Raw genomic sequence first — 12,080 nt, forward strand, 5'->3', positions numbered from 1 at the left:
AAGTGGTGGAAAAGCTGTTGTGATGCAGTCCTGATCCGACAATTGTTGAAATGAATTGAGTCGGAGTAATTAATATTATAATAATAACGGGGCGGGGCATGTGACATGGGATAACAGGAAAGGAAGGTTTGGCTGTGAGGGAGTACTCTCTCTTCTGGTCACGCGGCGTTCTTGGACCGGTTGCATTTCGTCCAAAATCCACGTCTATTAGGTGTTTGACTCGATGCTATGCATCAAGTCAATACAGGCAGCACACGCTCACCATGTCATCCCTAGATCTAGCCCTATCGCCTCGTTCGCACTGCCAGCATTTCACTCTGGAATAGCTTGAATGCGCGCGAGCAAGTTCCATGTCCCGAGGGCCGCAATTCAGAGTGTTGAGTGATATTGGCCTTCGTCATCCTCCTCGTAACTGACCTCCCATTTGATGCCACCGATAAGTTGGGTCATCTCCAAGGACTGTGGATTAAAGCTGCGGGACTTCCGTTCATATATCACTCCTCTTCAGCAGTCCACAACACGATAACGATATTGCGTAAAGGGCAGCCCCAGCCGTGCAGTGGAATTCGGGAAAGGCCCCGCCATTAGCAAAAGCGCAAACAAAGACTGATGAGACGGATAGACAGACTCCTCCTGCCTTTCCCTTCCCTTCTCCCTTCCGTTGCAAGTTGAAAAAACCCTGGCACTCGCTGTGATCGATTAGCATTCGACAAAAACATTAAATTCGAGTACTTTTTTTATGGTCGCGTGCTCGCCACTACTAAATCCCTTTCAGCATCTATAACATCTCCCCCTGATACTTGTGCCTCAAGCAGAGCTCCACCAGGGGGGGTGCTCCAAGGGCTGGGCCTATCCCAACGAAGGGTCGATCTGCCGAAATACGCATGGCAAAAACTCATGCAAAACTCCGTCGCTGCAAAAAAAAGGAGGCTCTGGAGCATTGAGCCCGCGGCAGCAGAGGTTTGCGCTCTGGTGGTGACACCAATGACATCCGGCACTCGGGTTTCTGATGTCCCAGAATGGACCAGTGCGAATGCGAGCTCAGAATCACAGCGACAATGTATACTTCGCCGCGGCCGACAAGGAAGGTAACTGCATGAGCTTCATCAATTCCATTTCCCATGATGAATTCCTTCAGTCTCCAACCAGCCGTGCTAGACGCATCCATCGTTGGCGGCACAGATATGAGCGTCCACTCTGATACTCTGTCCCTTGATATGGCCTCCATTCAACGTACACTTTGATTCTATAGATTCCGTGTAGTCGAGCTTCTGTGACGGCGCTGGTAGTGAAACGACTTTAGCCTTAATGGGAATCTTAGCCGAGATACACTAGCCTTCTACGCTTAGGTCAGAGGGACCCAGCCTGGTTCGACCAATGAGATCGCTCGCTTACGGATGACTAAGTGACTGAAGTAATGACTACTGACTGCAGTCAAGGTCTCTGGCGTGACCGGAGTCTGACCACTGACTGCAGTCCTTGCAATAATGCCAGTGCCCACTTTCAAAGGTATTCAGAATCTGTTTGTCGTTGTCGATTGAAAAGGACGATCCGAAGGGATCGGCTAACATTTTATTCTCACCAGAAATCCCTCTTACCCCCAGAAATTGGCTCCGCCCGAACAGCCCCTTCCCATTCACAACCTCAACCAGCACATCCCGCTCGCACACGATCAACCATGAGGGTGAATCGATCAACTACAAGTGTAAATCCTTGCCCTCTCCGTCACGGCCTCGACCAGCACGTCCTCTCACACACGACCAACTACGAGTGTGAATCCTGACCCTTCCCGTCACGGCCTCGACCGAGGTGTTGTTTGATGCCTTGTGTCACAGCCTGCCGCAGTCTCCGGCCAACGAAGCTATCTCGTCACCCGAGAGGCATATGCTCATCCAAGCTTGGGGTTTTCAGTCAATGCTAAGCAGCAGCAACAGCAGCAGTAGCATGACGAGAAAAGAAGGATATGTCAAGCCTGGCCGGCAGTGGGTGGCATGGGCAAAAAAAGCATCGCAGTCCCTGGAGAAGAGCAGCGCAGACGTGCATGGACGAATATTCTGTGGGTTCTCCGGATCAATGGTGGCATGGAGGCCATGGATGATGAGTCGAAGAGTTACCCGCCTCGGGCTTTGCCTGCGCCTACGTCTCAGCCTCGCCACTGTCAGCCTCATCACTATCAGCACTGACTCGCCGCCACTAGCTCGGCGCTTACGCCTGCAGACAACGAATGGGATGAAGGAACCCGCACTGAATTGCTGACTCGACGCTTATTGACTCGCTGCAACAGACCTCGTTGTCACAAAACTCATTGCAATAAACCTTGCTACCACCATCCTCGACCCCATCAACATCACCATCAACATCACCATCAACATCGCCGCCGCTTGGATTATATAGCCAACCTTGGTGTTGGTTTGCGGACTCGAGTACCTCTGCCTCTACCTCTGCCTCTGCCGATCTCAGGCGGCGAGGTCACATTCCATGACTTTCTCCATGCTTCTGCGCCTACGCCCTGTGCCCGCGCCCTGCGGCCTCCCACCTTCGTTCCTCACACGTCGACCTTCCCGTTTGTCCCGCTGACATGTGAGCCTACTGCGCCTGGCCCCTGCAAGGCAGCTCTCAAGCTCCTCCATCAATTAGCACAGCTCACACTCTTTTGTGGGGCCCCAAGAGACTGATATGACAGCCCCCCCACGCATCCTATGTTCTGCGACGCCTTCCAATGGCACTTCTCGACGCCGTTGTAGGGTGACTTCCTGACGGTGATTCGTGGACCTGATGCGGCCGCTGTCGCGCAACGCCTCTTCCAGCGAACTCCTTTGTCGAATTCAGTACCTCGCCATTAGAGACAGCATCAGATATCTATTCCCCTACACCTCGTCTCACCACGTCGAATTATTTTACCCTTTTACGTTGCTATGTCTTTCTTGATGATCGACGGGGTCACCGAGGGTCGGCTTTGTAGGGTCAATGGGTGGTTTCTTGCACGACCGGGTGGGGGGGAGATACTTCACCATCAACGCTCCCAATGGCAGTTTCGACCTCCACGGCAAAGCCCAAGGGGCTTCTGGTCAACCAAGGGCATACCCCTAGAATCAACTCTGAGCGCCTTCAATCAAGTTGACGAACGCATTGTGACAATTCCAGGTCAGTATCGCCGCCCGCGCACGCCCAACGCTATGGTACAGCCGCCGCATTATGGACAAGGGTGCGAACTTCGGGATCTAATGCAGGCCCGCCCGCCCTTCGATGTCTAGCTGGTCCCCTCTGACGACCCGAAAGTCGTGTCGTGGCTTTGCTGGCTGTCGGCTTCGCATGTCTGATCTTCTTTAGTTTGGTCTGTGGGAGAACGTTGACGTCGCTCAAGGAAGCCTCTCACGCCAACACACGCATGTTTACTAAGAACAAGGGCCGGACAATGATAGCCCCACTTCATCGTTGGCTTTGTCGTCACCATGTTCTATTACGGCACCAACATCATCTAGGGGGAGATGGTCTCGATGTATTTCACCGCCGCTACTACGCCGCCCCACATCGCCCACCAGCTTGCTATCGTGTATGGGTTTGGAATCCTGGTGGGCGGCGCGTTTCTCTCCAGTCGTGCGCACCTTCAAACCTGTTGTCTGGCTGTCATGCTCTCTTAAAGCTCGTATTCCGGCACCGTTGCTAGGATTGCAGTCCTGGCGAGGTCTTGCCTGCAGTCCTAGCCTAGTTGGCAGCCTCTTCTGTCCCGCTAGATCCCGACGTCTTGTCTCTTGGGGTCCTTTAGCCGAAGCTAGTAGCGTTGGCATGCTCTTCCGCTCCGCCCCGCTCAGCCCAAAGGTTCCGCACAGCACCGTAGCGCAGACAGCGCAGGCAGTCCACCACAGACACTCCACCGCAGTCTCCAGTCGTGCAGCACGGAATCCAAATGCTTTCATGAGTCTATCTCAGAGCGACCAATGCTCGGCTATCTGGAGGCACGAGGGTGCCAAGGAAGTCGCGAAACCTCAGTGTCCCGACCGTTCAACCGATCGGGACCTGAATGGAGGTTGGACAACTTCAAGTCCCAATTGATCCGACCTGCACACCGCGGCCGAGAATCACCAGATCCGGACTTTGTACCAGGCTTCTACTGGGTCCAAGTGGCTACGAGAGACGATTTGCCAAACATCTCCACTGCAGCCGATCCCAAGACTATCGCGGCTGCTCAGCTTAGCCTCTTTGTGCGAACACTGGTGCTGAATGCCAACATGTATTGCCAGATATGGAACACAAACGATGACCACTTGGAATTTCCCAGTGCATGGAAACCAGAGGTGGAGAACTCGTCGACTTCGCCTTTTTCTCCTTGGCTTTTTGTTTGAGCAGCCACGATTCGACCCAAAGCGAAAACGCACCGAGCACAACGATTGGCAGTTTTCTCATTGAATCTGCAGAACGCGTCCAACATCGAATTTCCGAAAAACACTTACCCGGCATTCCGCAAGAAGCTCGCGACACCATTATGGGTCTTGTTCATCCGGCCAAGAAGACAGTTAGTCCTCCGCCTTCGACTGGCTGCGGAATATTTCATTTCGTCTGCCGCCAGACGTATCATGAATCAACCAATCGCTTCAGCACCTAAGCTACTATACTAGTACCACGATAATCTCGTCTACTCGTCGCTCTACCATTTCGCGTAAGGTCCGGCTTTCGAAAACGCTTTGATGGCAGTATCGAGCATAGCGGTGATTTGGTTAAGACATTGTGCAAAAGTGCTCTTCACATCCTTGGGCCCGAGGACCACTATACCGCCATCGCTGAGTCTGAACCCTGGGGTGGTGGTCACGGGTGTGATATCCCTGGTGGTGGGTGTCCTGGCCTTCCTCGTGGGAGGAGAGAACTTGCGGGGGCTTAGATAGCCCAAAAGGTCGGGCGGCTTCGGGGCCGCCAATCTAATCGTGTGGGGAATTCCTCAAGCTATCGCTGAACATCCGGACACTCAGAAGCAATGCTTACCAGAGCGTCAAGAGCCTCTTCCTCCAAATTCCCCACAACAGGAACAGCAACGTATGGCTATGAAGTCAAACCGGATCGTGCATACCATAAGGATATTGAGGACGAGGAATCAGTGACGGCTCCTCTACATCGCAAGACGACCTGCCAGTAATGGTATGCCGACCGCGCGTCGGGGAGCGCACCTTTGGAGGCGGCTTCATTGTACTATTCAGCAAGACGTCGCCCGCTTCCTGCCCAGGCGCCACGACGATTCTGGCGCGGTATGAACTCGTGCACATCAAGATACACCAGGATGATCGTGGTTGATTAAGAGGCTGGATGCCACCTCCTATTGACAGTCGAATTGATGTCGAACGTCTCGAGCTCGACGCGACTTTCATCACGCGACCGCCCACGATCCTCTTGTTCCATTCTCTTCCTCTTCAAGTCGCCACAAGGAGAGAATGACCAATTTGGCGCGCGGCATGACAAAATATTGGACCACTGTGGATTAATACGGGACGACTTCCAGGGCAGAATTCAATCCAAAATACCCGGATTTGAGCAGTGCGTCCAGGCCATGGACAGCAAGAAACCCGCTGCCTCCAGTGAGCAAGACTTTTATGACGGAGAACAAATTCAAACACTGCTCCCTAGCACTTCTGTTGCTCGTTCAGGTTGTCCGGGAGATTTCTCGAGCAATGCAATCAGACAATTCCCGGCCACATCTCTGCGAACTTGTTGCGTCTCAAGCGTCTCAATCAACGGCTGTCGGACTCGTCTTGAGGTTTCTTTGGCGACGCGTCTGCGGCGGTGGGAGTTCTCTGCCGAAGCACCTGTTTGGCGTTGGCTTGAACATATTGTAGGCGGCCAATATTCCAGGCAAAGCCGGTGTGCTTCTCACGGCACCCCAGTGTCTTGCGATCAAGACACGAGGGACAACGCCCATCCCATCATGCGAGAACAGCGCCTATGCGCCTCGTTGAGTAGTCCGCTATCCGTATCCCTCGGGCTGCGACACTTCAGCCTGACCGATACACAGAACCAGCAGCAGGTCCTTCTTGTGCAAGCTTCAGATGACAGCCCTCTACGCCCAGAACTTGTGCACTGGTCCTTTCGTCGCGGCAAGGCCACGAACGCCTCGTGCAGCCTCGCCGAGAACAACCGCAGGCGGGATCAATATCCGGCAACCTGGACGAGAGTTGTCGGGTGCCCCGGTGGCCCGAGCAGAGGGACCCAGCCTAGGGCAAGAAGACCACTCGGGGTGCCTATTTGATACCAACCTACTGCTGGGAGCTGGACAAGCATTCAGACAGTTTCTCTCCGTGTCTCTACAGTAGCTGCTGGCTGGCTGGCTGGCAGCATCATGTGTGTCACCATCTTGTCAAGAGGGAAGCTTCTGATTTGTGAGCTTCTTGATGGCCCCTCGTCCTCATCCTCTCGAACCGCATCTACCTAACGCGTCTCCCGCGAGACTCCCCTAAAAGATTCCACAAGCTTTGTCAGGGTGAACAAACGCCTCCCCTCTTCTTGCCTTGGGTGGCTGATCGGAATTGACGAGGTTTCGATGGCTTGGGCCCAACGGTTGCGGTGGGAGGACCACCACTACCACCACCACCACCGTGCCTGTCGGGGATCCTTTCTGGCTTATTCTTACAGGTGCTGGAGCCTGGGCCGCACTGCTCATCGGCAGCGACCTTGTTTCTAGCCCATCGCCAGTCAACGAGGGCGTTCGGTCCAAAGCCTCGGGGTGATTCAGCCACCCTCAACCAAACCACGATTTGCTTCACCTGAACGAACCTTCCTCGGTCAGCATTCCAACGTGCAACCAACCCTCCTTTCCTCGGCGAATGTCCTCCGCACTGAGCATGCCTGCAGGACCTATGGCGGCATGATTTCCAACCCCTACCCCAATCCCATTGACGAGATTTGCCGACTCTGTCGTCCAGATATCCTTTGTCCCACACCAGAGCGCCAACCCCAGGCTGCACGTTCGCCAATGGAACCTGGCGACTCTCCTTGGCCGCGGCGTATTAGGGGCGTATTCCGCGCAGAGTGTGGAGGAGTTGCCGGAGAGTGGGGACTGATATGCCCCGAAATGCCTCTCGTTTTGCATGATGAGATCGACACGCTTCTCAGAGGGGACTGCGAGGTGTTGTACAGCATCTTTGAATGGCCCATGCATCCTTCCTCCACCCTCATATTGATCGGGATTGTCAATGCTCTGGACCTACCCAGACAGGACCCAGTCAACTAGGAGAAAGGCTAATACCTATTCAACGCTGTCATATTGCTGGAATTGCTGGAATTGGATCAACATAGCAAAGATCCTGAGGCCGGGGCTTTCCATCAGCACATCCGCCGACGAGACGTGGAGAACGGCCAGGACTGTGGTAGCAGCAGTATTGTTAGAGGGCAAAGCCTCACAGTACCGAACCAAGGCCAAGAAATATCTCCTGGGGACGTCAAATACCACCAGATCGGCGAACCATCAGAAGACTTTGGTGTATGGATCGACCGATCCAACGCTGGACGAGCGGTGGCGGCAGATGAAGGCCTGGAGGAGTCTGCGGACGAGCCACAACAAACAGAGAGTTTCTTTTTAGGGTCCCTCCTCCTCACTCTCACGTTGAGACTCGGTCGAATCGATCGAATCCTCAAGCGCCCTGTGTCGATCTCGCACGAGTCTCTCAGTTGCCATTGACTTGGAAAAGAGACATCTTCAAGAGCTTGTTTATGCGGCATTGCATGCGTCTTCAACCAAACACACTCCTGAAGAGGCGCTTCACTGCTTCAGCAAGCGATTGCCAGTTTTCCTCCTCCGCAGAAAACCCACCCAGGGGTTTTCCATGGGAACGAATAGCCTGTCTTGCCATCCAACCTCAAGAACAGTTCCCATTTCGCCTTCCAACTAGCACCTCCTTCAGTTCAATCGGTATCAGCGTTTTACCCGTGGAAATCTGACCTTCATTACGCTGACAACGTCTATATCGAAACCGGCCTTGAAATCATTCACCCATGCGAAGACAAACCGGACCGTGCTAGCGAATTCCTTGCGGGACCCGCCGGTCGTCCCACGAATGTCGATGTTTTTGAGCACGGCGTTCATGGAATGGAACAACATCTTGGGGGCAACCCGCCACTTGGGTGCTTCTTTCCCACGGAGTGCCCCTTTGTATGATTTGGGTTCTGGCAATCTTGAGGGATCGACGCGTTGCGTCTCGCCATGAATGCCTGTGTCTTAAGATGTCGACCATTCTTTGACTTTGTGGACGGACCAACCGATTTCAAACTGACTTGGCTGAATATCTTTGTCCAGAATGACCTTGGAAAGGCTGACCTTCGAAACATTCAAACAAGAACTGTTTCAGAACTTGCCCAGACCTGATGGCTCCTATCTTCCTCGATCGGCCACCCGGGAGTCTCAGTTGTACAAAAGAATCTTGGGCCAGTCTCTGCGACCCCTTCTTTCAGCAGTTCTAGATCCATCAACTCCTCCTCGTTCGGTGGTCTCAGCTCTGGAACAATCTGACCCTCGCTGGAAAACTCCGCACCTGATCTTTCTCGACTATCTAGATCTCATCGCCTGCAAGAACAACGCCCCCCCTCCCACCCTCGGCTGCACACCCCGATTCCCTGCTCCTCCAGACAATAGCCCACGAGTATCACTTCCTGAAGAGATTGGACATCCTCCTGTGGCAAAAGATGATATGGGCATGGCCGAGTGGAATTCTGTTTGCTTGCCTGCGCATTGCCAGCCGTCACTAACCCTCTGTTACGCGTTTTCTCCCTTCACTGCCTGCGCAAAATTTCAATCTCTTGGCGACTATGAGATCGATCCTAATTTCACTTCCTCCTTTATTCTTGCACCTCTGAACCTCTTTACACCGTCGGCAGGATGGAGGACTCCTGAAGGCAGATCAACATGGCGAACAGTTCGCTGGGACGGCTGAATACAGCCGAAGTGCTGCCAAAGTTCAGTCAGCATGAGTTGGATCAGGCTGACATTCGACCACTTGGAAGTGGGCAGTACGGACTTTCCTGGATCACGTTTTGCAGATGGGTCATGCATGGCCCGCAGACTGCTGCGACTCAGAGTGGTCTCGAACGAGCGTCGAAAACTGGTACTTGAGGAAGTCCTAGTCAGGGCAATCTCCCATCCGGCGCAGAGGGTGAGTCAATAACGCCAGTTTGCTTGAGGAAACCTTGGGCCCGCCAAACCAAATCGAGGTCCGATTTTCAAGAGAATTATACTCATCGAACGTCTTTGATCATGTACGGAAGGCTCCTCTGCGCCGAGGAGGAGGAGTGGGAAGGGTAGTTGTGAGCCTCTTGCCTCCCTCCATTCAGCAGAGCAAGCGGAAGGAAAGCACATATCAACAACATGGAAAGGCTGGAAAGAGAAAAGCGTGGCGAGGGATCTGCTGCTTGACAGCCCGCATTCCCGCCAGAAGTCATTCAAATGCCAACGCCTTCATTCCAGTACCCCTGTCTACGACCAGGTCGATGCCGGACTGCTACTACTACCCCAATCCCTTGCACCGAGTCCACGAAGCTATATACCTCTCATCGAACAAAACAACCACAAGATTCAGCCCCGTGAAGAAGAAGAAGAAGAAGAAGAAGAAGAAGAAGAAGAAGAAGAAGAAGAAGAAGAAGAAGAAGCCCCATTCCTCGGTCAGGCTGGGCGGGCTTCAGGTGAACGTTTTTGGTCAGATTGTCGGCCCAAGATTCTGCCAGGTATTCAGGGGATTCGACAGCCAAATCCGGATTTGGACCAAAACACGGAAGAAGCAAAATGCGGATCTGTTGAATCTGCTGAATCTGATGGGCCTCTCCTTGCTCCCAGAAGGTCACAGCAACCCCGGAACCCGCGACCACAGCCAAACTCCAGGTGATGGCAACAATTTCATTGCCCCTGCATGACGCCAATAAGAGCGGCCAACGCTTCTTCCGCCACTTTGCCGCGGGAGCTGGCTCGCTCCCAGCGCTCATGTTTCTTCTTTGTCATTCGATCAACCTAAGCCAGGCGGACCAAGACGGGCTGGAAATCTTTGCACTGGGGCCTGCCGGCAGCGGAAGTTGAATGTTGTCGACGACATTCTTGAAGCGGGCGGGCGGATGGGTTACAAAGATTCAACCATATCTCTCCGCCTCTCGACCTCGACTTACGTCGCAGAGTTCTACAGCATCCTGTCTAATCGGTTCAGCCGCATTTCCCACGCATGGATCCCGAAGCCGTAGCCGATCTCCTCGAGGTTGAGGCCGTCGAGGTCGATGAAGAGGAGGAATTCGAAGACGCATATGAAACAACCATAGCAAGATTCAGCAGAACGTCACCGGACAAGAACCGGATTGTTACAGAGAGAATTCTGTTGTGTGAACCGTCCGCCTAATCAAAGTCATCCATGGCGAGGATGCCGGAAACCCGTGCACGCACATTTGCGCTGTTCGAATGCCATGTTCCACGCGAAGAGACTCAGTATCGCACAAGCACCATAACGCGCAGTCCGCACCGTCCAATCGTTCCTCCTTCCACGAGCACGAGAGCTATCAGCAGCAGTGGACTGGATGCAGTGGAATCTCTTCGAGACCGGGGGCCAGCACAGCGGCATCGTCCCACGGTCCTTCCGCGCCGCGGTACTGCTGCTGGAGCGGAAGGACAGCGACACGTCTCCCGCTTGCACGGCCAACATTGGACCTGAAATTCAACAGATCGTTTTGGGCAATCAAGAACCCCAGAAGATCAAGAACGTGAAGGACGAGCCAGTGTCCATTTCGACCCCGCGGAGTCCCCCCGACAATGGATCGCTGGGATGCCAAATTGTATGAGTGCACTCTCGGGTATCCGGCCGCAGGATGAATACCGTGTTCTCTATGTTCAAGAAATTCTAGGATGCGTAGGACACGAAGAAGGATCACCAAGATGCCAACCAGAACCCAGCCAGAACAATCTACTAGGAAGAAGTCGTTGTTGATATCTGGGGATCAAACAGCTGGAGCCGAACCTGGGAAAGATGCCGACACGCCTACATTTTGCGAGTGGAAATTCCCGGACGCCGATCCCCTTGATGTCTTGGTGCCAGAGGACCAGATCCATGACAGCCTGTGCCCAGCTCATTTGCACTACCAGACCAATCGAGCACTCTACTGCACTATACTGCACCCTTAAGCTCAGTCCAACAAGGATCAGTTACGGCCCGGCCAATATCTTATGTAGCTCGATCGGCCCTCCCCTCCAGCCAGGAGGCGTCAGCTGTGATCAATGTCCCGCGGTCCCTCCTCGCTTTGAACATTGCAAGCCCCTCTATGGAACCAGGCCACCAACCGATCAAGCCGCCGGGGGTGTTTCCACAGCAAACGGCGCAGGTGGTGGTGCCGGTGTCTCGCATTGCCAGCCCCCACTGCACCACGATTGTCTCCTAGGAGCTGGAGGTGCAATCCGCCGCGGCATCGGGGAGTCATTCACCAAACATGGACGGGATTGGGATTCATGGGGCGGCAGACTCGTTTGCCCTCCTCCCCGCCAATTCAGAGCAGAATGTCGTAACTGCGCAGGGTCATCTAGGCACATGGGTGCTGATTGCCGGACTCGAGAGTCGTCAAGTGCAAGAACCGCCAACAGGAGGGTCATGAAGCCTTGAATTGCACCAATCCCAAGTTTGTCGACAATACCCGTGTTGATGAGAAGTCTGAGGACGAGGATGCTTGGGACCTACTCCAGCAAGCCAGTGATAGGCCACGATATTGGTGACTTTACGGAGGCGCTTCAAATCCTCTCTCCAAGGCTAAACCCGAGGACACCTACCCCGTCGTGCTGGAGACAGAGTTTCGCAAGTGTGGTTTCAGTATCTACCTGATTGCTATGGTATGTTGAGAGGCTCAAGGTGATTGACGGGAGACTCATCATCCCTACGGCCGCCGCATGCGCCAAAAAGCAAAAGAAACAGAACAAGTCAAGAGATATACGGTCTCGGCCCATCGCTCTCGGGGTGATGATTTCGCCGGAACGAGGGACGAAGTTAACAATGACACGAATGTCTTGCCAAAAAGGAGATTGTTTGAACTTGGATTGATTGAACTTGGATTGATTGAACTTGGATTGATTGAACTTGGATTGATTG

General features: G+C 53.7%; 2 protein-coding genes across 2 annotated transcripts; both read left to right on the forward strand.

Annotated features, from left to right (window-relative positions):
- Positions 1-9,462: 9,462 nt before the first annotated feature.
- On the forward strand, positions 9,463-9,882 carry PV07_08805 (uncharacterized protein; the record flags this gene model as incomplete). The annotated part of the gene is made up of 1 exon (XM_016395999.1): positions 9,463-9,882. The coding sequence occupies one exon, from the start codon at positions 9,463-9,465 to the stop codon at positions 9,880-9,882; it is 420 nt and encodes a 139-aa protein (XP_016245855.1).
- Positions 9,883-10,527: 645 nt separating this feature from the next.
- PV07_08806 (uncharacterized protein) lies at positions 10,528-10,788 on the forward strand (the record flags this gene model as incomplete). The annotated part of the gene is made up of 1 exon (XM_016396000.1): positions 10,528-10,788. The coding sequence occupies one exon, from the start codon at positions 10,528-10,530 to the stop codon at positions 10,786-10,788; it is 261 nt and encodes an 86-aa protein (XP_016245856.1).
- Positions 10,789-12,080: the final 1,292 nt, after the last annotated feature.

Source organism: Cladophialophora immunda, assembly GCF_000835495.1.
Source record: "Cladophialophora immunda strain CBS 83496 unplaced genomic scaffold supercont1.5, whole genome shotgun sequence".
NCBI classification, from domain to species: Eukaryota; Fungi; Ascomycota; class Eurotiomycetes; order Chaetothyriales; family Herpotrichiellaceae; genus Cladophialophora; species Cladophialophora immunda.